Source organism: Micromys minutus (assembly GCF_963924665.1).
Source record: "Micromys minutus genome assembly, chromosome: 22".
Lineage (NCBI taxonomy): Eukaryota > Metazoa > Chordata > Mammalia > Rodentia > Muridae > Micromys > Micromys minutus.
In genome coordinates this window covers 6,728,131-6,751,836 of record NC_137957.1, presented here as the reverse complement: position 1 = coordinate 6,751,836, position 23,706 = coordinate 6,728,131, and the positions used below count along the sequence as shown (strand labels likewise).

Genomic DNA, 23,706 nt, shown 5'->3' with positions numbered 1-23,706 from the left:
GGGCATTCTTTAATATGAATTTAGCACTCAAAACTAATGGATGAAGATGACTTTGGAAGGAGGAGGAGTTTTCAAGGTGTGAAATTTAAAGGAACTGGGAGTATAGAAAGCTTGGAGCTTCCCAAGATGTGTGAAGCAGAATGGGGACAACTTCTGTTTCTCAACCTTGATGCCATCACTGTGTTAAAAATACTGAGAAACAGGGCTATAGATATTCCTCAATGGTTAGTGCTTACTGCTCTTAAAGAGGACCTGGTTCTATTCCCAACACCACATGGTAGCTCATAGCTGTCTGTAACTCCAGTTCCAGGGATCTAGCTCCTCGTCTGACCTCTGGGGGCTCCTGCCTGTGTATGGTATACATACACATGTGCACTTAAGTGTACACATAAACACATAACATTAGTTTTTTTCAAATGCTGAGAAGCAAGTTGGCATGTCAGTGTGCACCTGTAATCCCACCATTTTCCAAGGCCTTAATATGTAGCTCTAGCTAGCCTAGAACTGGCTAAGTAGACCAAGTTGGCCTCAAGCTCACAGAGAGCCAACTGCTTGTACCTTCCAAGTACTGGGCTCAAAGTCACTTGCCACCATGCCTGTCATTTTGTATTCTGTTGTGACATTTGAAACATTAAGTCTGGCTACATCATCTCTCTTGTAATATTTCCATACTATAAGTTTTAAAAACATACACCTTTTAAAAGCCAGGCTTGGTGGTACATGCATTTAGTGCCAGCACTGGGAGGCAGAGGCAGGTGGATGGAACTCTTGAGTTCTAGGGCAGTCAGGGCTACACTGAGAAACTTGTCTCTAAAGAGCTCATATGTGTGTGTTATGTATGTACCTTTTAAGCCAGGAGTTCTGTCTCATGCCTTTGTTCCCAGCAGTTAGACAGCAGAGGCAAATGGATTTCCTGAGTTTGAGGTCAGGCTGGTCTAAAGAATAAGTTCTAGGACATCCAAAGCTACACATGTTTTTATATATTTACGAATATATAATACATACACACATACACACAAAAACAAGATAAGCATTCTTTCTATTCTTTGTCTAATAAGAGAAGCTAACATGGCTGGGCATTGTGGACATTCCTTTAATCCCATTACTTAGGATTTGTGGCAGGATCTCTGAGTCCTAGGGATTCTAAATCACCAGGAGCTATATAGGGGAACCCTGTGAAGCAAACTAAACGTAACATTTAATACAAGAGCCTTTATATAAATTTTCTTGTTTAGCTATCACAAGCCATAGAAGTGTGTAAAGATTTTTCTAAGTAATTTGTCCAGGGTCAAAGAAGCAGTGTAGAGCTAAGACCTGAACATGGAGTCTGTTCTGCTCATTGACTGCAGCACATAGTGTGTGTTTGTGAATGAGATGGTTGTGGGTCCTGTGACCCTTCAGTTGGGGCAGGTGCCAGATAGCTTTTATTCCCTTTACATCTCTAATTTCTTTGGACTGTCCACTTAATTTGTAAAGATGGATATGCTATTTCCTCAGAGTAATAGAATGGAAAAGCTCACTAGTTTCCTTGTATATTCAACAACAAAACAAAAAAAATTTAAGTGTGACCCATCTTTTGAGGGTATACTGTTCCCAGGTGATATAGGACTGCCTAAAACTGGAGGAGAGAGGGGAAGTGTAGGTCAAATGCAGTTGGCTCTTCTTTCCAGGATTTCTGAAGTGAGCTATTGCATGTTTTGTTTCCTCCATGGCTTAAGCATTGAAGGTGGTCCCCCTAAAACGAGACTTTAGTTTTATTGTTCTGTGTGTTTCGATCAGGATTATTAGTCTCTTGATACTTACTTTTGGATCTGTGTTCCGAAAAAATGGGCTTTCCTTGTAATGGGGACATCCTGGATGACTGCAGTTTCATGGGTGCTTACAGATCGAAAACCTACAACTAACTTTACATTTGATCTTAATCAAAAAGCTGAGAAGCCCGTGCGTGCATGCGTGTGTGAACGTGCACAGGAGTAATTAGACTCTCAACCACATGGATTACAGGGATTGAAGTCAGCTCATTAGGCTTGGCTGCAAATATCTTTACCTGCTGAGCATCTTTCCAGCCTTTATTGTACTTGTAGAATGAGGCTGGGATATTCAATATGAGATATAAATTAGCACAGAAAACTTTACCTGAGCTGGGCTTTGTGGCATGTTCCTGTAATCTCAGTACTTAGGAAGCTGAGGCAGAAAATATGCCCAGGCTAAGGGGGGCATATTTTGTTCTCTTGCTATGAGTTGAGATTACTCTGCATGAAATGCACTCAATAAACAAGCAAGCAAACCCATTCTCTCCACCTCACTGCTCTCTTAAATAGAACACAAGTGGCTTTTATTTCTTTAGTTAGAATTGATTAGGGTACTGGTTGTAATGGTATTTAAACTGCAAAATCTTAGAATTAACATGCTGTAATGTTACACAATGTTTGTATTTTAGACTCAAGGCTGATGAGATATTTTAGTAAAGTTTTCTGCTACCCTGCCAGGCCTGAGGCCTGAGTCAGTCCCTGGGACATGGTAGAAGGAGAGCCTTGGTTTTCCCAAATTACCTCTAACTTCTGCACATATACCATGACATGTATACCAACACACATACAAGCGGTTTGTGTATCTGTACATTTGTGTGTGCATGCATTGTATGTATTAATGTAGAGTGTGTATATTGTTCACGAATATATCTAGTGATGTTTAATTTTCAGTATATGGCATATTCATAAACTGATTATAGCTTGCTTTGATCCTCTTGCCTTCGCCTCTTGATCGCTGGGCTTGTAGGCATGTGCCAGTAGGTCTGACTAACACACACACACACACACACAAAGATGTATTTATTTATTATATGTAAGTACACTGTAGATGTCTTCAGACACACCAGAAGGTATTGGATTCCATTACAGATGGTTGTGAGCCACCATGTGGTTTCTGGGAATTGAACTCAGGACCTCTGAAAGAGCAGTCAGTGCTCTTAACCGCTGAGTCTTATTTATCCTGTTAAACAGATAATTAAAATATTATTACCTAGGTCTGCTTTATTGCCTCAACTTGAGGAATTTGATAAAGCAAGCTTTCTGGTTGCCCAGCATGGTGGTGTGGAGGCAGGCAGATCTTGAGTCAGGGCCAGCGTGGTCTATCTACAGAGTGAGTTCTAGGACAGAGAAAAGAAAAAAAAGTTTTCAATGTAAATGCTTATTACCTCCAAAAGTTATTAACATAACCCAAGGGCTTTTTTAAAAAAAAATATAAAAACATTCTCTCACATGTTAGGTTAATGTGCACTAGTATAACACAAATGTCTGGTAGGTTGGACTTTACCAGTAGTTCTTATTTCTGTTTCATCCTTCTTAGACAGATCTATCAGAGTTAAGTACATTTCCACCAAGGACTTCATCATTTCTTATCATTCCTAGTTCTGGATTTATAGTTGAGATTCCATGTTTGACTTAAAGTTAGGTCTTTGCTCGGGCTAAGGGCATATTTCTTCTTTCAACTTACATCTTCTTACAGTACCTACCTACATTGAAGGGTACATGAAGGAAGGGAAGTACACAGTCTCTAGGTGATCATATAACCTTGTTTAACCACATCTTTTTCCCTTTTCTCCCTTCTACAGTGATGGAGGCAAACGACCATTTTAACTTTACTGGCCTTCCTCCTGCACCAGCTGCCTCAGGACTGAAACCCTCTCCTTCGTCAGGGGAGGGCCTCTACACTAACGGGTCTCCCATGAACTTCCCCCAGCAAGGGAAAAGTAAGTATGGAGGCCACAGACCTGGGGAGGGAATGGGCATCATCAGATCAGACTGGCAAGAGGAGACTGAGGTCTATCTTGGGCTATCTGCCCCACAACAACTCTTTGTTGGCAGGTAGTGACAGAGGAATAAATCCATAGAATTCACTACTAGCCAGAGAGAAATCAAGCATCTGAGAAAAGTTTTAGGGGCTTTAAGGAAGCTTTTTTTTTTTCTGTCTCGGATATAGATTAGAAAAGACAGAAGCTTTTTCGTCTTACCTTGTTCTTTCCTTGGTCCTGTTCCTGGCTACTGGCAGAAAAGGAGATAGCTGCTGCTGCTAAAGATGAGGGTGGTGGGTCTATGACAGGGGAACGCCCTCTGGTGACTTGGACTAGGTGTGAAGGTGTGTGAAGGTCATGGTAAACATGTCTTTAGCTTGTGCAGAAGTGCTGGGGTTGCCTCTTGTCCTTACACATAAGGGTAGGATGGGCAGGCCCTCCTCCCCTAGAAATTTATCATTTCATATGAAAGTGTTGCTTTTGAGGTTTTTGTTGTTGTTTGTTTTCTTTAGGAGTAATGGCTTTTTTTTTTCTAGTCCAGGATGGCTTTGAACTGATGACAGTCCTCCTGCCTCAGTTCTTCTATCAATCAACATTCTAAATTTGCCTGGTTTTCAGATCATGTGCTTAGAAGTGGGATTTCGCTTACTTTGTCCTTGCAATCTGACTTGTACTTTCTTAGATAAGCACAAGCCCTCCCTCTGTTTCATTGGAGTGTCTGCACGTTCATACCCACCTACCTACTGTAGCGTCCCCATACACAGACACCTGCTTGCAGCTTCTTCAGTATCTTAGTCCCTTTATTCATTCTTTTATTCGTTGTTGTCTTTTGCAAACTCAAAGATAGTTGTTTTTAGAGCTGGGTTCTTTCTGCAGCATTGGTCATGCAAAGATTTTTTTTTTAACCTGCTGCATATTACCCTCCTGGGCCTATGGGGAATGGCTAGCCCCAGCCTTCTGAGCTGGAATCTTGTCACAGTGGTGACTGCAAATTCTATTCTTAGCCCAGCACAAAGTGCTGGATCTGCATGTGGCAGTGAGGTGGAGGCTGTCCCTTCTGGTGCCACTGAGGGCCAAGTAGGCACTAAGGGAAGAGGTGGGTGGGACTGGAGAATTCAGTCAGCCCCTGTAAGGAATGAGAGTGGGGAGGAATGCAAGTCATTGTAGGAAACCTATGTGCAGCTTCATGTAGTAAGAAGCTTGCATCAGCAATAACTGCTGCTGCCACCAGCTCCTGTGGCACACCTACACCACAGTCTCAGCAACAGCTGCTAAGCTTACACAGCGTCCCCTTGAGAGGTAGAAGATAAAAGCAGCAGAGGAATCCTTCATGCTTGTACCGTCAACATTGTCAGTTTGAAGTTTATTTGGTAGTGTTACATGTATATTCATAGCCAAACCTTTTCTGCTTTTTTCTGCCAGGTTTGAATGGGGATGTGAATGTTAATGGCTTATCTACTGTATCTCACACTACTACTTCAGGGATTTTGAACTCTGCTCCCCACTCCTCCAGCACCTCACACCTCCATCACCCTAATGTGGCCTACGACTGTCTTTGGAACTACTCACAGTACCCATCTGCCAATCCTGGCAACAACCTCAAGGACCCACCCCTTCTCTCTCAGTTCCCTGGGGGACAATACCCACTCAACGGTATCCTTGGGGGCAGCCGGCAATCTTCATCCCCAAGTCACAACACTAATCTTCGAGCTGGGAGCCAAGAGTTCTGGGCCAATGGTACCCAGAGTCCCATGGGGCTTAACTTCGATTCACAGGAACTGTATGATTCTTTCCCTGAGCAGAATTTTGAGGTGATGCCCAATGGACCCCCAAGTTTTTTCACCTCCCCACAGACTTCTCCAATGTTGGGGTCTAGTATCCAGACCTTTGCACCTTCCCAAGATGTAAGCAGTGACATCCATCCTGAAGAAACAGCAGAAAAGGAGCTGACTTCAGTTGTGGCAGAAAATGGTACTGGCTTAGTAGGCAGCCTGGAGCTGGAGGAAGAGCAGCCAGGTATAAGTGGGTTTGTGAGCTGGGTGTGGAGAGGGGAAGTGGGGCTATGGGGGACAGTGGCTTTTTGAAGTGAGGAGAACTTGTCTTTCCAGCTCTTTACAGTGGAGGCTGATTTGCATGTTGGTGTTAGCAGAGCCAAATGGCTGGTGTTTTTGTGGCAGCAGCACCAGTTGAAGAGTGGGAGTGCAAATTATTCCAAGCTCATGCAGAGCTGCTGTCCTGGAGAGGGCAGGCCTGCAGGCACCCAGACAAACTACTTCAAGAATGGCTTCTTGGGCTGGGAATAGCTTAGTGGGAGGATGCTTGTGTAGCGTGCGCGAATAGGGCCTTGGGTTCCACCTCATCAGCCCTACGAGCAAAAGCCTGTGATCTCAGCCCTTAGGAGATGAGGTAGAAGGAACCGTTGTTCAAGGTCAACCCGGTATAAGAAGGGGTGTGGCAGGGTTTCCTTTTAAATCGATGAAATGGCTACAACTTGGGCAGAGCAGTGAGGTGGCTGGGGCTGGAATAGGCACTGCCTGCAAGAGTTTCTTCAACACCCACTGTAGCACCTAATGCAGCTAGATTGCAGGCATCAATTCTGACTTCGTCCATAGTGGTGACTGGCTTATAATCATCAGAGTGTGCTATTGGCTTGTCTATTAAGTTCCTTTTCTTTTCTCTTTTCTCTCTCTTTTTTTTTTTTTTTTGGTTTATATTAATATGACAATCTTTTGTTTTCTTAAAAAATAGATAAAATCTTTTTTTTAATTGAACAACTTTATTTTAAAAAACAAAGATAAATGTACAGATTTTAAGCATTTTTGCATAAAAGTATACGAATACATTTTTGTCGGTGCTTGGCTTTTTTTAATAAGGTTTGATAGTGTGCATTAAAATCTTACTAGTTACAATGAGCATAAAGTACATGTAAAACAGGATTTAACCTGGAATTAGAGGGAAACCAGAGGGTTAGATAAAATCTTAATTTGCAGTTTATATTCAATGTAAGGTTGTCTACCCTATTTTTTTTTTAAAAAATGGAATATTTTTTCTGTTCCACTTGTTGGGAAAAACGAGTGTTTGGTAGACTTCTTATTGCAGGCCTTCCTCTTTTCATGATGTATAATTATAATTGGTTTTAGGAATATATCTGGATAGGATCTGTTCCCAACATAGAGCTAGAAACAGGTTGATTGGGTTGAATGAACCTCTTATTTTTAAAGCAGAATTTATTAAGAGAATGTTTAACATATTTGCTCTCCCATGTGGCTGGAGGAGGGCGATTTAGGAAAGAGCAGTCCACACAATGTGCATATGTGCACTTCATTAAAGACACCTGGACACCTGCTATAACACCTAATGGAGCTAAATTGAAGGCTTCAGCTTTGACTTTCCATCTCTCCTGGGATTGCCTAGAACTAAAGATGTGTGGCTACAATGGTTCTGTCTCCTCTGTGGAGTCTTTACACCAAGAAGTCTCCGTCCTGGTCCCTGATCCCACAGTGAGCTGTCTGGATGATCCTTCACATCTTCCTGATCAACTGGAAGACACTCCAATCCTCAGTGAAGACTCCCTGGAGCCGTTTGACTCTCTGGCAGCAGGTGGGCTCTGCAGGGGGTTCCCTTTTGTGTTGACCTGAGCAGAGGGTAACCAGCAACTTACCTGGAAAAAGAGAGAAGATGAAGGAATGTTTTAAGGAACCTGGGGTTTGGGGCTTGTTGGCAATCCTTTAGTAAGCCATAGTCTATACTGCTGCCTGAGCTGACTTTACTCAGAGGCATTGGTCCACTTCCCAGGTTCTGCCTGTCTTCTAGTTGACCAAGAGCCTTTGGCTGTAATAATTCACTGAATAGGCTGTAACTACCACCCAGTTGGGTTATTTGGGTTCTAACTAAATGGAAAACATTTGCCAATTAAATATAAAAACAAGGCCTATTTTATGACAAATGCTAGATTTCTACAAGGATCTATGGGATAGATACACAGTCTGCTGACTTTGCTTTAAGAGGGCTGTATGTTTCCCCTAATTTAATGTATTGTATGGTGGGAAAGCTGATGTAGCAGGGCTGTGGCTTTGACATGATCCTGAACTACACAGTAGTCTCCTGAGCTAGAGACCCTGCTTGTTTGCTCCTCACTTTCCCAGGTCATACTCTAGAAACTAGAATGTTGGGGGGGGGGGGTCTTAAAAAAACCAACGTTTCATTTTCTTCTTAATGTTCTGCTTTTTTGTTTCTTTCACCCCCATAAACAGAGCCAGTGAGTGGAGGACTTTACGGTATAGAGGACACAGAGCTGATGGGTGCAGCAGACAAGCTGCCTCTGGAGGACAACCCCGTGATCTCTGCCCTTGACTGCCCTTCGCTCAGTAATGCTAATGCCTTCAGTCTCTTGGCAGAGGACAGCCAAACTTCAGCCTCCATCTTTGTCAGCCCCACCTCCCCACCTGTCTTAGGGGAGTCTGTCTTGCAAGGTAAGGGAAGAGAAGTAGGACAAATAAAGTTCTCACCTGCAAAAACAGTGAGAGAATGGGCTCCATAATTAAGCCCTTAAAATGGTGACGACTATGAGATGGTGTCTAGTGGGAATTAAAAGGCCTTGGCCATGGCACTCTGCCCTGTGTAGAACTTGAAAGACTTAGACACTATCAAGGAAAAAGGGCAGAGGTCTCTCTAGCTTCAGGAAAAGCTATTGGGATAGGAAAGTGCTGCTTTTTAAGACTTAATTTTGTGTGTATTAGTGTTCCTACATGTACATCTGTGTATCGTGTGTGTATCTGGTGCCCTTGGAGACCACAAGAGGGAGGGTGTCTCTAGACCCATTGGGACTGGCAGTCCACAGGTTGTGAGTCACTCACTTGTGTGGGTGCTGCCTTTTCTCACTAAATGACCTTAAAAATGACCATGTTAGTGCAAGTTTGGTTGGATAAATGCATCCACCTGAGACACACTCCTTTAATTACACTCTCCTGTGCATTGCAGATAACAGCTTTGGACTGAACAGTGGCAGTGACTCTGACCAAGAAGAAATGGAGACCCAGTCTTCAAAATTCCAACGTCCCCTGACTGAGCCAGCCCCTGACCAGCCACCTAGTACTCACCTACATCTAGCAGTCTCGCCCACAGCCTCCCCAGAAGCCTCCTTGGCAGTGTCTGCAGAAATCTCTCCAGCCATCTCTCCAGTAGCATCCTCACCTGTCCCTCCTGAAGTCTTTCCAGCAGTCTCTCCAGCCATCTCTTTGGAAGTCTCTATGACAGCCCCAGTGACTTCTCCCCAAGGCTCCCCTGAACCTTCCCCAGCAGCTGCCTTCCCGACAGTCTCCCCAGCAAGTAAAGCTGTCAGCAGTGCTCCTGAAGCTTGTGCTGACCTGGAAGAGATGCCTGGAGAAGCAGTTGCAGTCTCTGGAAGTGGTGAGTGTCCACATGTCCACACTGCCTGTCTGCCTGGTCTCTACAAAAGCTGTGTCACACATGGCACCCATCCTTTCTACTAACCTGTCACTGACATTTTGTTTTGTATTGTTTTCTTGAGACAGACTCTCAGTATGTAACCTTGACTGGCCTGGAAATTGCTATGTAGACCAAGCTGAGATCTGCCTTCCTCTGCCTTCAAGTGTTCTATCAGTAACTTTGCTTGACTTCTTACCTTGATGTCTCTCATCTTATTCTCTAGGTGATGTACTGAAGAGACGTATTGCTACCCCAGAAGAAGTTCGTCTTCCCCTCCAACATGGGTAAATGCTCTAAATGGCTACACACATTGACCCCAACAAGCTCATAGAATAGGGAGGAAGAGCAGCTGGTGGGAGAGCAGTAGACTGCAGGACGTGGAGGGTGCAGGGCCGCTGCAGAGGCTCTGTCTCCCTCACATATTCTTTGTTCATCTGCAGGCTGTATGGTCTTGGTCTCAATCCTTTTCCAGACTAAGGCTCAAGTATCCCACAGAGCTACAGAACTGATTCCATAGAGACAGGAGGGGACAGCAGTGAAGGAAAAGAGATTTCCTTCCAGTGACCTAGGTGGTTCTGTGGGAAGGGTATCTATGTAATGTTCTCTGGAGTGTTAAGGTCTAGAACAGTAACTTTATTTGTGACCAACCCAGCTGTTGTCAGAGACCCAGATTTTCTAGGCTACTTGATGCTGCCCCGTCTTAGTGCGACTGCAGTATTTGATTATGAGAATAAGGCTGAGTTTTATAATGTACTGCTCAGAGCATAGTTACTGACTAAATCCTAGCCTTACTTAGTTTTCTCGTGGTGTCAGCCTCCAGGCCTACTCTTTGTTCTGCCCCTGAAGCAGGGCAGTTAGGAGAATTCAGCTGCTCATCTCAGTAGCTTTATAAAAAGGCGGATGGGGATTTTAGGACATATTTGCCATTTAGTGCAGTGTTTCCTCCAGAAGTACTTGTTTCAGCTCACGCACTGTGAGCCTGTTCACCAAGCTTATGTGTGCTACTGTATGCAGGACTGTGTAGGACTGTCTAGTGAGACACCTGAAGGGGGAATCTGCTCAGTGGGCTTGGCTCCTGGGTGGCATGGGAGTGGGTAGGGGTGTGACCTGGTGGCAGGGCCCATGTGCTTCTCTGGCAGGTGGCGAAGAGAAGTGCGCATCAAGAAGGGCAGCCATCGGTGGCAGGGGGAGACTTGGTATTATGGCCCCTGTGGGAAGAGAATGAAGCAATTTCCAGAAGTTATCAAGGTAACAGCACTGGTAGCTTTTTTTTTTTTTTTTTAAGTCTTTTTCTTGGGTCCCAAGGGAGCAGGCTAGCATTTTCTCCTCTGGGGTCTGTTCTGCTTGTGCTGCTGCTGCTGCCAAGGCCATGGAACAGTTATGACTTCACTAATGCCATTCACTTTTCTTCTCAGTACCTGAGCCGAAATGTGGTACACAGTGTCCGCCGAGAGCATTTCAGCTTCAGTCCCCGAATGCCTGTTGGAGATTTCTTTGAAGAAAGAGATACACCAGAGGTACTAGACTAAGGATAAATAGTTGGGAACAAATTATAACTTACTTTCATGGAGTTGTTCGGTGGGTCAAGGAGTCTGGAATACTTCAGAGGGACTTAGTGACCTGCACTGTCACTTTCTCCTCATAGCTCAGTGTCCCTGTTCCTTTAGGGCTTGCAGTGGGTCCAGTTATCAGCAGAGGAGATTCCTTCCAGAATTCAAGCAATCACTGGCAAACGAGGCCGACCTCGAAATAATGAGAAGGCTAAGAACAAGGAAGTTCCCAAAGTGAAGCGAGGCAGAGGCCGGCCTCCTAAGAGCAAAATGCCTGAACTGTTGAATAAAACAGATAATCGACTTCCAAAGAAACTGGAAACCCAAGGTACAGTGTTATTTGTAGCTAAGATATAGTCAGCTCCCTCCAGGAGGTGTTGCTGAATTGCTGATACATGGTTTTCTCAGGAAGGACTGACCCTGGGACAGATGAACCTAAATCCATTCTTGCCCTTTGGAAGGTGTAAATAGAACCCCAGCTCTTTGCCCACCTCCCCACCCCCAACAATTGTTTTGTTTTGAGTTATGTTTACTAGAAAACTAATCTGTTGATTATTCCCACATACAGTAATGGCCAAAGGATAAGGCTGCCTTGATTTTTCTTGTCATTTCAGCTTCTTGCTTAGACTGATTTTGTTCATAGGATTTCTGTGGGTTTTTTTTTTTTTTTTTTAATTATTTATTTATTGTATGTATTTGAGTATACTATAGTTTTCTTCAGACACACCAGAAGAGGGCATTGGATCCCATCATAGATGGTTGTGAGCCACCATGTGGTTGCTGGGAACTGAACTCAGGAGCTCTGGAAGAGCAGTCGGTGCTCTCAACACTGAGCCATCTCTCCAGCCCAATTTCCATGATTTTTATTGTAGAGACTTTAGTTCACATCTGAATCCAAAAGATTATTGGGACTCTATTTTAGTAAGATAAATAAATGAGAAAATGTCTAATTTTTTAAAGTAAGCATGACTTAATGCTTGCAGTGCACAGTGTTCAGATCGCAGTGCGCAGAATAGGAAGCAGCTCTGCCGTCTGCTGTGCCTTCTCCCCTTGTTGGGGCCAGTCCTCTACAAACGTGAGGCCCAACTCAGAATAGTTCTTTTTCTCAAAAGGGTTATGTCATGTGTATAAATGTTTTGCACATAGGCACTACCTGTGTACCTGTGAAGGCCATAAGAGGGTGTCAGGTTCCCTAGAACTAGAGTTGAGGTTGGCTGGGAGCTGGGAGCTGAATTGAGGTTCTGTGCAAGAGCAGCAAGAACATCTCTCCAGCCCCACAGCTCACTTCAGTAAAAGCTTTTGTTTTGTTCTGTGTTGTTTTTTGAGACAGGGTTTCTCTGTGTAGACCAGGCTGGCCTTGAACTCAGATATCTTCCTGCCTCTGCCTCCCAAGCACTGGGGTTAAAGGTGTGCACCACCACTGCCCAGCTTAACCAAGACTTTAAGTGATTGATTTAGAAGGGCTCTGTGAGGGTATTATGTATCAGATGACAGTGTCAGTTAGAATCATTTGCAGAATTATGCTCTGATTCAGATCTTTGGGTGGGGTGAGCAGAGTCTCTGGGCTGAGTTCATTATTCTGTCAGTGCACATGCGATGTCAGTATCATAAACAGCACTGACCTCTTTCCCTGACAGTTCAGATTCCTGGTTTTTTTCTCAGCTTTCTGCACTACAGCCAGGTGTGTGTGTCAGTCTGTGTATTGCTGCCCTTGCTGCACGGCTGGTGAAAGCGCAGGTTATGAAGACATCCTACAGTTGTAGCTTCTATCCCATCAGCTGGACCACATCCCAAGCAGCTCAGTTGGCTTCAGTCTGTGGCTCCTGGGTGTCAGTGCTGTTGGAGCACTTCGTACGACTGCCTTTGCACATGCCTCTCTCACCCTATATCTCTTAAATGTTTTATGTCTAATCCAAAAACACAACAAAACACTTGATTCCTAGAGCTGCATAAGAAGCCAATTCTAATAGGCATGTGCTGCCATGGGTGCTAAGCATGTTTTTCTACCTCGCTTCTTCCAATTTCCTTCCTGCCTTCACAGAAATACTGAGTGAGGAAGAGAAAGCAAAGATGACGAAAAGCAAAAAGAAGATGAGGCAGAAGGTTCAGCGAGGAGAGAGTCAGATTCCTGTCCAAGGTCAGGTAAGGACGTCAGTGGGTTTATATTCCATCTCCCACATCTCCACCCTCAGTACAGCAGCACACATTCACTGCGTGGAGTTCCTTAGGCTGTATTTAAAATGGGATTGATGAAAAACAACATGGGCGCCTCTAGGATGAGAGACTGGAGCCATTGTCAGTTCCTCATAGTCCCATCTCACCTCTCCTCCCCAGCCCCTTTTCTGTTTTTGAATCCTAGCCTTAGCAGAGAGGTGCTTTCTGATTTTGAGAAGAAATGACTTTTCTTATGTTTCACAGGCCAGAAACAAGAGGAAGCAAGACACCAAGAACTCAAAGCAGAAGGACACTAAGAAGAAAGTCAAGGTGTATATATATATATATATATAAATGTCACGGTTACATTTTGGACTCTTGAGTTTATGAGGAACAGGATCGGGCGTGGCTAGCCAGGTGTCCTTATGCACTTGTTCCTTTCTCTTGGGGTGGGCAGGCTGAGAAAGAGAAGATGAAGACAAAGCAGGAGAAGCTGAAGGAAAAGGTAAAGAGGGAAAAGAAAGAAAAGGTAAAAGCAAAGGGAAAGGAAGATCCCAGAGCCAGGCCGTCCTGTAGAGCAGACAAGACTCTTGCCACACAGAGGCGGCTGGAGGAGCAGAGGCAGCAGGTTATCTTGGAGGAGATGAAGAAACCCACAGAGGACATGTGTCTGCCTGACCACCAGGTACTAAAGGTTAAGGAAGGGCCAGCAATGAAGACATTTCTATTACCAGAAGGACCTCTGAATATCTAGATAGTGTCTCCTGGTGAGGCTTAACAGGATATCCATGTGCTTTTCTCTCTCCAGCCCCTGCCTGACTTCACACGCATCCCTGGATTGACACTGTCCAGTAGGGCTTTCTCAGATTGCTTGACCATCGTGGAGTTCCTGCACAGTTTTGGCAAGGTGCTAGGCTTTGACCTTACCAAAGATGTTCCTAGTCTGGGAGTCCTGCAGGAGGGACTCTTGTGTCAAGGTGACAGCTTGGACAAAGTACAGGACCTCCTGGTCCGGCTCCTGAAGGCTGCACTCCATGATCCTGGCCTGCCCTCCTACTGTCAGGTGAGCCTTCTTGGGCCTGGCTTACAGTTTTGCTCTCGCTTTGAAAACCCTTAAAAGCTTCCCCCTAAAGCAACCACAGAAGTAAGGGAAATGTAGCCGCTTCCTGTTTCTAGCTTTGATATGCCTTTTTCTTTGCAAGGTTTTGTTAATTTTTTTATTTTACTTTAGGCGTAGACATGTTTTGCCTGTTTGTGTACCACATGTGTACCTGGTACTACATGAACCAAAAAAGGGTGTTGGATCCCCTGAAATTAAGAGTTACAAACGGGATGGAGAGATGGCTCAGTGGTTAAGAACACTGATGCTCTTTCAGAGGTCCTGAGTACAAATTCCAGCAACCACATGGTGGCTCACAACCATCTGTAATGGGATCTGATGCCCTCTTCTGGAGTGTCTGAGGACAGCGACAGTGTATAATAAATAAATAAATCTTAAAAGAGAGAGTTACAGACAGTTGGAAGCTGCCATATGGATTCAACCCAGGTCCTCTGGAGAAAGTACTCCCTGCTCCTGACTGCTGAGCCGTCTGTCCCTTCAGCCCACGTCCCGGCCACAAAAAATGCTTTATAGCTGACAATGGTGGCTCACACCTTTGGTCCCAGTAACTGGGAGGAGGAGGCAGGTGAGCCTTTTTGAGCCTGTTCTGCATAACAAGTTCCAGGCCAGCCCAGGCTACATAGTGAGTCCCTCTCCCGACCCCCCCCTTCAGGAAAAAGGAAGGATTTAATTTTTTTGCTAAGATTTAGTTTTATTTCATGTAGTTGAGTGCTTGCCTCCTTGTACGTATGCATGTGTGCCTGGTGACACTGCAGGTCAGAAGACAAGGTTGGACCCCTGTAACTGGATAATGGATAGTTGTGGACTGCCATGTGGGTGTGGGAATTAAAGGCATTCACATCAGACTCAGTGGCAAGTTTGGTGATGGTCTGAGCCATCTTGCTAACCTCGTTCTTTCCCTACAGTTTCATCCCCACCCTAGAGTTCTCCCAGGTCCCCATCTCAAGTTGTCCTATTTCTCTTCTCATTGCCACTATACTTTCTTCCCAACAGTCCCTAAAGATCCTGGGGGAGAAGCTGTCAGACATCCCATTGACCAGAGACAATGTGTCAGAGATACTGCGCTGCTTCCTCATGGCATATAGAGTGGAACCGTCCTTCTGGGACAGCCTGCGAACCCAGCCTTTTCACGCTCAGCCACCTCAACAGAAGGCTGCTATTCTAGCCTTCCTTGTGCATGAGCTCAACGGTTCCACCATTATCATCAAGTGAGGGCTTGGGTGGGAATGGTCAATCCTGTCTGTGCCTTGTGTAGTATGTGTTACTCTTCTCTGAGGATGCTCAAATGACTTGCTATAAGCCTTCCTTTGTCATCCATTCTGTTTGAACAGACTGAAATTCCTACAACTCCTTAATTATTCTTTTCTTTTTCTTCTGCCACTTCTCCCTTAAAAATCACCCCATGTGTTCCCCTGCAGTGAGATTGACAAGACACTGGAGAACATGTCTAGCTACAGGAAAAACAAATGGATCGTCGAAGGCCGGCTCCGGAGGTAGGGGCAGGACAGAGTAGAGCCCAGAGGGAGGGTGAGGCATAGCCAGGGCTTTGGAACATGTAAATTTTAAGTGTTTCTTTTTTGGCATTAAATTCTTCACCAGAGTCTTCTCCTACTAATTTCTATTTCTTAAGACTGAAAACTGCGCTGGCCAAGCGAACCGGGCGACCTGAGGTTATGATGGAAGGGGCAGAGGATGGCCTGGGACGAAGGCGCAGTTCTCGGATCATGGAGGAAACCAGTGGCATAGAAGAGGAGGAAGAGGAGGAAAATACAGCAGCTGTCCATGGCCGCAGGGGTCGAAGGGATGGAGAGGTACAGACTGAAGTCAAAGGAAAGGGGTTTGGGAAGTCTTCTTTTCTTTCTTCTGAATCTGGTAGCTCTCCTTTTCTCATGTCTGCTTGTTTCTGTGCAGGTTGATATTGCAACAGCTAGCATTCCAGAGCTAGAGCGCCATATAGAAAAACTCAGTAAGGTACCGTGTTTTTATATCTCATAAAAGTCAGAAGTGTAAGCACTGATCACTTTCCGCAGATTATATCAGTTATATAGGGAAGTTGATAAGCTTCAGTTGTCTCTCGGATACTAAATTCATCATGCCATGATGGAAATGTTCTTTTATTCTTTTCCACTTCCTACCCAGCGTCAGCTCTTCTTTAGAAAAAAGCTGCTTCACTCATCCCAGATGCTTCGGGCGGTGTCCTTGGGTCAAGACCGATATAGACGCCATTACTGGGTACTACCGTGTCTTGCTGGTATCTTTGTGGAAGGATCAGAGGGGAGTGCAGGTAGGTGCGATTGTGGGAGCTTAGGGCCAAGTCCAAACAAAAGTAAGCACTTGCTTTTGCCTCTGGGACTGAGTGGGCTCAACTGCCTTTGCTGTCACATGCCAGATGCATGCCTCAGTTTCTGTAAACTATGGCCATAGTGATAGTGATGTGCTTCATAAGGCAGCTGAGGATCTGGGCTAGAGAAAGAGCTCAGAGGATAAGAGCATGCACTGCTTTTCCAGAAGTTCTGAGTTGGGCTCCCAGCACCACACGTCTCATAACCACCTATAACTTGAAGGATCCCGTGCCTGTGGCCTGCATATACATACACATAACTTATTTCAGAGACTACAAAAAACTACAGTGGGTTCATACTCTTTAGTGCTTAACAGACCTTAGGTGTAGTTCCGTGGCAGGTGCTAACACAATATTAAGATCTGAGCATTTTGATGAACACTGATCCCAGTGCTTGGGAGGTTGTGACAGGAGGACCTGGAGCTCAAAGCCAGTCTGTCTCAGGAAAGATTGTTCAACCAGAGTTGTTCCTCAGTAAAGTAGTTCAAGATTATGCTGTGGTTAGTCATCACTTATAGAAAAGATTCCTCCTGGGAGATCCTTTGATATTTTGGCCAGCCAGGGTGACAGAGACTGTCTCAAAAACAAACAAATGATGCCTTCCTCCCACACTCTGTTCATTGGCATATAAGCTGGTAATCAGTAGTTCTCAAAGAACGAATTTTAAAAAGCAAGCATGTCGTGTTCATAGATGTCATTCTTTTCTACTACACAACAGTGTAGTTTAAGCTCTGTTCCTCTTTTCAGTCACTGAAGAAGTAATAAAGCAAGAAACCGAGTCCTCGATGGAAGCAGTCACATCAACACCCACCTCTGCCCGAGTCTCTGTAAAGAGGGAGTTAACTGGCTCCAACACCTCTACTTCTCCTGTCCGGTCCCGAGGCCGACCTCGAAAACCTAAGCCTGGGCCTCTGCAGCCCCAGCACCTTAAGTCCACCGTTAGGGAACATAATTCAGAACAAGCCCAGACTCAAGCTCACCCAGGGCCTCCGCCTCAGCCTCAGCCTCAGCCTCAGGCCCCCACCCAGCCCCATCTTCAGTCAAGTAGCGGGTTCTTAGATCCAGAAGGTTCCCCTTTTTCTCTGGGTCAGAGCCAGCATGACCTCAGCCAGTCTGCCTTCCTGTCTTGGCTGAGCCAGACTCAGAGCCACAACTCCCTGTTGAGCAGCTCAGTCCTCACGCCCGACAGCAGCCCAGGAAAATTAGACTCTGCTCCATCTCAATCCTTGGAGGAGCCAGAGCCTGATGAGGCACAATCTTGCCCCGGTCCTCAAGGTCCCTGGTTTAACTTCTCAGCCCAGATACCCTGTGATGCCGCTCCTACACCACCCCCTGCAGTTTCTGAGGACCACCCTGCCCCTTCCCTCCAGCTGTCTGCCTCCTCTAAACCAGTAAGTAGCCAAATCACTCTGTGCTTTATCTTGCCCCAGGCTCCCATGTCTGGCTGTGAGATTGTACCTGAAGTAGGAGAGGTGTAAACTCCTTCATGTCTTCTTACTTACAGATGACTGCGTCTGGTGCTGCCAATCCTTGTTCTTCAGTGCAGCTCTCTTCCACCCACTTGCCTGGAGGGGGCCCTAAGAGGCTATCGGGGGACTCTGAAGAAATCCCACAGAGTCCCACAAGGCTGGGACAACCAAAGCGGAGAGGGAGACCTCCTAGCAAGTTCTTCAAGGAGGTGGAGCAGCATTACTTAGCCCAGCTGACAGTGCAGCCTATCCCCCCTGGTGAGCAAGCTTGGCTATGATGGTGTGAGCGTGGAGGTGATCGCAGGTTCCGTGGTGGGCAGTGTTGTTCGTACCTAGTTCCCATCCCTTGCCCATGTGCAAACCCTCTGTACACAGAGATGTGCTCAGGCTGGTGGTGGATCCGAGATCCTGAGACACTGGAGGTCCTGCTCAAGGCACTGCATCCCCGAGGCATCCGGGAGAAGGCGCTTCACAAACACCTTAGCAAGCACAAGGACTTTTTGCAGGAAGTTTGTTTACAGCCCTTAACTGGTAAATAAGAGACCTTGACTCAACCTGATGTAGAGTGGCTGCTGTGCACAGTCGTTTATGGGCCACTCTCTCTCCCCAGATCCCATCTTTGAGCCTAGTCAGCTGCCTGCCTGTGAAGAAGGAAGTATGAGCTGGTCCCCCAAAGAGAAGACTTACGAGACAGACCTGGCTGTGCTTCAGTGGGTGGAGGAGCTGGAACAGCGGGTCGTTCTCTCTGATCTGCAGATCCGGGTACCTGGGTTGGCACTGGGGAGGGTTTAGTTTTTGTTTTATTTTTCATGTGTGTGGATGTTTTGCCTGTACATGTCTACATAGTACTTGTGTGCAATGTCCTCAGGTTAGGAGTGTCAGATCCTCGTGCATTGGCCTTCGAGAACCCCATGTGCACCTCTTTTTTCTTTTTTAAGATTTATCTGTTTATTATATATGAGTACACTGTAACTGTTGTCAGATGCATCAGATGAGCACATCAGATCCCATTACAGATGGCTGTGGGATTTGAACTCAAGTCTTCTGGAAGAACACTCAGTGCTCTTAACTGCTGAACCATCTCTCCAGGCCCCCCCATGTGAACCTCTTAATGTGTGTTCTAGAAATTGAACCTATTTCTGAGGAATAGCCTGCACTCTCAACTACTGTGCCTTCCAGTCCTAGGTTCTGGTTTTGAGACAGGATTTTACTCTGTAGCCCAGAGTGGCCTTGGACTTGAGGCTTTCTTTCTGTCTCAGCCTTCCAGGTGTTGGAATTGCAAACATAAGCCACCACAGCTAGCTGAGGGAGGTTGCCCCGACAAGCCCTTGGTTTTTAGTTCCTGAGTGATCTACCTTGACATGAATGTTTCCCTTTACGATGTGTTGTTTCTCTTTCCCACTGGAAGGGCTGGACATGTCCTAGCCCAGACTCCACCAGAGAAGACTTGACCTACTGTGAGCATCTGCCTGACTCTCAGGAGGATATCCCTTGGAGGGGTCGGGGCAGGGAAGGAACAGTACCTCAGCGGCAAAACACCAACCCTCTGGACCTGGCTGTGATGCGGTTGGCTGTTCTGGAGCAAAATGTGGAGCGGCGGTACTTGAGGGAGCCCCTGTGGGCAGCCCATGAAGTGGTAGTGGAGAAGGCCCTACTGAGCACACCCAGTGGTGCCCCTGATGGTACCACAGCCGAGATGTGAGTGACCACTGCTGCCTGTTACCGTGGCCTGGGAGAGGGAAGACAAAGTCCTGTTCCTTACACTAGAATCTCCACTTTCCCTACAGATCCTATGAGATCACCCCTCGAGTCCGAGTCTGGCGGCAGACGCTGGAAAGGTGCCGTAGTGCAGCCCAAGTGTGCCTGTGCATGGGCCAGCTGGAACGGTCCATCGCGTGGGAGAAGTCTGTCAACAAAGTGGTAAGTTTGGAAATACTTAGAAACACTGGGAAGGGGGTCGGTGAGAGCAGGGAAGAACTCACTCTGCCTTTTCACGTTGGTCCAGACCTGCCTGGTCTGTCGGAAAGGTGACAATGATGAGTTTCTCCTGCTTTGTGATGGGTGTGACCGAGGCTGCCACATTTACTGTCATCGGCCCAAGATGGAGGCTGTTCCAGAAGGAGACTGGTTCTGTGCTGTTTGTCTGGCCCAGGTAATGCTCCATTCTCAAACAGGACTCAGAGATGTCTTCATCTTTCTTTAAGCAACAGTCCCTCAGATGTCCCCTACCCTCAGGCGCTGCTCCCAGGGATGAGCCTGTGACCGTATGTTTGGGCTAAGTCTTTGTTTGAATAAGTCACCTACAATCTCTAAGCCCCAGTCATTTCCTCTATAAAATAGGAGTAATGACCATTCATTTCACCGATTATCTGAATGACTTCATGCTGGCTTGTATGTGAACATTTGAAGCCACCATCTGGGGAGGCAGGATTGTGCTGAGCGGGGCGTGACCAGCTCAACCCCCGCTGCTGCTCACCTGCACCTCTCCTCAGCAGGTAGAGGAAGAGTATGCTCAGAGGCCTGGTTTTCCAAAACGAGGCCAGAAGCGGAAAAGTAGTTTTCCACTGACCTTCACAGAAGGTGACAGCCGGCGCCGGAAGCGGGTGTTGTCAAGGAACAAAGAAAACCCAGCAGCATCTCAGTACCCAGAAGACAGGCTGTCTCCCAAAAGACGGCGACTTTCAATGAAAAACCACCACAGTGATCTCACATACTGCGAGTGAGTCAGTAGATTCTAGGATTGGCTGCTGTCTCTGTGCCAGAGGCTGTAAGAGTGAGTGTATGCTTTCTGTACCAATAGGATTATCCTAATGGAGATGGAATCCCACCATGCAGCCTGGCCTTTCCTAGAGCCTGTGAACCCTCGCTTGGTGAGTGGATACCGGCGTGTCATCAAGAACCCTATGGATTTTTCCACCATGCGAGAACGGCTGCTCCGGGGAGGGTAAGATGATCTGTCTTGCTTTACCCTTTTTTTCTCTCAGCTCACAGCCCCATCCACCCTGCCCAGGTAGGTACACTAGCTCAGAGCTAACAGCTCACAGCCCTGTCTCCCCTGCCCAGGTACACGAGCTCAGAGGAGTTTGCAGCTGATGCCCTGCTGGTTTTTGACAACTGCCAGACCTTCAATGAGGATGACTCGGAAGTGGGCAAGGCTGGGCACATCATGCGCCGCTTCTTTGAGAGCCGCTGGGAGGAATTTTATCAGGGAAAACAGGCCAATTTGTGAGGCAAGGAAGGTGGAAGTCACCTTGTGGCATCTTCTCCGACCTTCCAAACAAAAACCTGCCTTTCTCACCTGCTGATGGCTGCCCTGGGTGGACTCAAGTCAGACAATGCTGATTCTTGACTCTGCCCTTGGCAGCACCTACATCCTCTCATTCCTAATTCCTTTTCTTCCTTCCTCTTCTTGCTCCTCAAACAAGAGATGCAGAGATGAGGTCCTTCTGGGTGGAAAGCCAAAAAAAAGAAAGAATTTCCCTGCCCCTCCTTCCCCGGTTAAAAGGGAGAGAGGCCAAGAAAGCCCTCCCTCCTCTTCCCACCTTCTTCCCCTCCCTTTACATGCCTCAGCATCCTGGGGCCATTTAACAATAGCAATAGTTCTAGTGAATGTGTGAAACCGAGAAACACTCTGTACTGTGTGCGGACCCGCAGTGACGGCCAGTAAAGTGGACTTAACTCCCAAGTGTGTCGCCGGACACCGGGCCCTGAACATGCTGCTTCCATGTTCAGTCCCTCCTGCTTCTCGCCTCTCACTCGTTCTTCTAACTCCTCCTCCCTGTTTTTAAGGTTTTGTCCTACCCAGTAATGTAAAACTATCGTGTACGGGTTCTTCTTCCCCTTCCTTCCCCAGTCTTTTCCCCGATGTGCAGAACAAAGTTCAGAGCTCCCTGTCCTTCTGTCCTCTTCTGCCAACAGTTAACCCTCTAAGGCGTTGGCTCCTCACACGCTAAGTCTCTGTGAGTCTCTAGCCTTTTCTGAAGCTCGGTGGCTGGGGAGCAGGCAGGCAGGCACCCTAGGCCTTCCAGCCTCCTTCCCCTGCTTCCCAAACCTCCCTCTTGGGAACTCCTCAGGGACAAGTACTGCTGAGTCTGAGTGCTCCTCCTAGATGAGGACCAGGTAGCAATTGACTGGCCTCAGAGAGAGGAGGAAAGAGAGGTGGTTGTGTGTGTGTGTGTGTGTGTGTGTGTGATTGTGTGTGTGTGACCCTGTAGTGTGATGGACCCATTGTTTACCTACATGTGTTTATTCCCACCTTCCTATTGTTTCTCACCATCTCTCTGTCTTTGGGAAAACACAGGAACTATTTCTCTGGGGACAAGGCTGTTTCTCCTCGTGGTCATTTCTTTTCCAGCCTCTTCAAACTGTGCAATCTTTTCAGCAGGAACTTCCTCCTCTCACTAGCTTTGAGTTTTGAGTGTTTGCTGGGAGAACTGGATTTGTCCTTAACCATGAATATCTGGGTTTAGCTGTGTTTTCCTTCCTTACGCCTACTTCCTATCCCAGGACCCCTTCCTTCCCCAGCAGCAGAGACCCTCTGGAGCACAGGATGGCCAGAGAGGAGGATCTGGGTCTACTACTGCCCTGTGTATGACTAAGCCCAGGTTAGCCCCCAGCACGAGAGGACAGCTGCTAACTCCAAGCTGTAGCCATGGGCCCTGCTTTCCTGCTCAGCCAAGCCCCTCCCATCAGAAATTACGGGTACTTGCACTGGGGAGGTGGCTGCTAGCTGGCCTAAGCAGAAAGCTGAGGCATCCAAGCAATGTTCCATGGGAGGGTGGGGATGCCAGGTGAGGTGTAGCATTCCTGTACTCCAGCAGTACTGAAGGGTGGGGCAGTGCAGGCTCCTGGGCAGCCCCAACTCCTCAGCCCACCCTCACCGCACTCCCTGTTGCCTATTTCTAAAGTCGCCTTTTTCTGTCGATAAACCTCAAAACTTAATTTTATTTGAGATTTTTTTTTTTTGCTTTTAAATAAGAGGTGGATTGAAGAATATTTGAATTGACTTTATATTATGCATAAATATTTATATTTTATCTAAATAACTGCGCTGTAACAAACTTTGTGTTAGTCAGATGTTTCCCCTGGCATAAAGTGTACTGGAGTCATTCGTTGTTAGAGGTGAGGTGAAGGAGTGGAGCCTCAGCCCTCTGCTCCTCTCCCAGCCCCACCTCTGCCCTTCGGGACCAGACACTCTGAAGGTGGAGGTCCTAGACTTGATTTGAAGACATGGGGACTGAAGGGATTGTGGGGCAGGACATGACCAAAGGGGCTGTTTCTCACTTTTCTGTCCTCTTCACTGCCCCTCAAACTAGGTGGATTTTCTCTGTATTGAGTATTTGGTAGGGAAAGCAAAAATAAAAAGACAGCCCTCCCCTGCCCTTTGTGTCCCTCCCTGGTAACAAGCAAGAAACCATCAACACCAAGTTTCCATGTTCCTTTTACAACAAAAGGGACTTTTTATATAACCAAATGTGGTGTTTTAGTGACTTTTTTGATAATGTACAGTTTTTTGTGAATTTAAATTTATTTCTTTCTATATTTTTAGGACCAATCTCATTTTTAATAAGGTTTAAAAAAAGGAAAAAAAGTCTAGAGAAAAAAAAAACTCGTTTTTGCCATGTGATGTTCCACAGGTGCGGCTGTAGGAAAGTGCTTGTCATTGAATAAAAACCACATTTGATAAAGATTCAAGAAGATTAATTACGTGTTTCTCTCCTGAAGCATAGGTTGCCTAAGAGAATGTGGGTGGGTCAGACTCCCGGGTTGACTTGTTTTCTGGTTCTTCTGCTGGTGTGGTGGGACACTCAGCTGTGTGCTGTGGGGGTGAG

At 46.4% G+C, this 23,706-nt stretch overlaps 1 protein-coding gene across 2 annotated transcripts in view; it reads left to right on the top strand.

Annotated features, from left to right (window-relative positions):
• The window catches only part of BAZ2A (bromodomain adjacent to zinc finger domain 2A), a 34,378-nt gene extending 10,674 nt beyond the window's left edge, over positions 1-23,704 (top strand). The window contains exons 3-31 of one of the 2 annotated variants that reach the window (XM_080935002.1): positions 3,614-3,751; positions 5,216-5,809; positions 7,208-7,393; positions 8,047-8,265; positions 8,774-9,202; positions 9,465-9,525; positions 10,381-10,489; positions 10,657-10,758; positions 10,909-11,119; positions 12,833-12,933; positions 13,210-13,275; positions 13,403-13,450; positions 13,547-13,630; positions 13,754-14,008; positions 15,059-15,273; positions 15,484-15,558; positions 15,696-15,876; positions 15,977-16,036; positions 16,205-16,349; positions 17,154-17,797; positions 17,911-18,133; positions 18,251-18,406; positions 18,486-18,637; positions 19,284-19,573; positions 19,663-19,795; positions 19,881-20,027; positions 20,368-20,594; positions 20,676-20,819; positions 20,939-23,704. In XM_080935002.1, coding sequence (XP_080791128.1) covers positions 3,616-3,751; positions 5,216-5,809; positions 7,208-7,393; positions 8,047-8,265; positions 8,774-9,202; positions 9,465-9,525; positions 10,381-10,489; positions 10,657-10,758; positions 10,909-11,119; positions 12,833-12,933; positions 13,210-13,275; positions 13,403-13,450; positions 13,547-13,630; positions 13,754-14,008; positions 15,059-15,273; positions 15,484-15,558; positions 15,696-15,876; positions 15,977-16,036; positions 16,205-16,349; positions 17,154-17,797; positions 17,911-18,133; positions 18,251-18,406; positions 18,486-18,637; positions 19,284-19,573; positions 19,663-19,795; positions 19,881-20,027; positions 20,368-20,594; positions 20,676-20,819; positions 20,939-21,104 — 5,559 coding nt within the window. In that variant the 5' untranslated portion in view covers positions 3,614-3,615 and the 3' untranslated portion in view covers positions 21,105-23,704. Of the gene's footprint in view, positions 1-3,613; positions 3,752-5,215; positions 5,810-7,207; positions 7,394-8,046; positions 8,266-8,773; positions 9,203-9,464; positions 9,526-10,380; positions 10,490-10,656; positions 10,759-10,908; positions 11,120-12,832; positions 12,934-13,209; positions 13,276-13,402; positions 13,631-13,753; positions 14,009-15,058; positions 15,274-15,483; positions 15,559-15,695; positions 15,877-15,976; positions 16,037-16,204; positions 16,350-17,153; positions 17,798-17,910; positions 18,134-18,250; positions 18,407-18,485; positions 18,638-19,283; positions 19,574-19,662; positions 19,796-19,880; positions 20,028-20,367; positions 20,595-20,675; positions 20,820-20,938 lie in introns of both variants that reach the window. The other variant, XM_080935001.1, reaches the window with a different exon arrangement.
• The last annotated feature ends 2 nt before the right edge of the window (positions 23,705-23,706 follow it).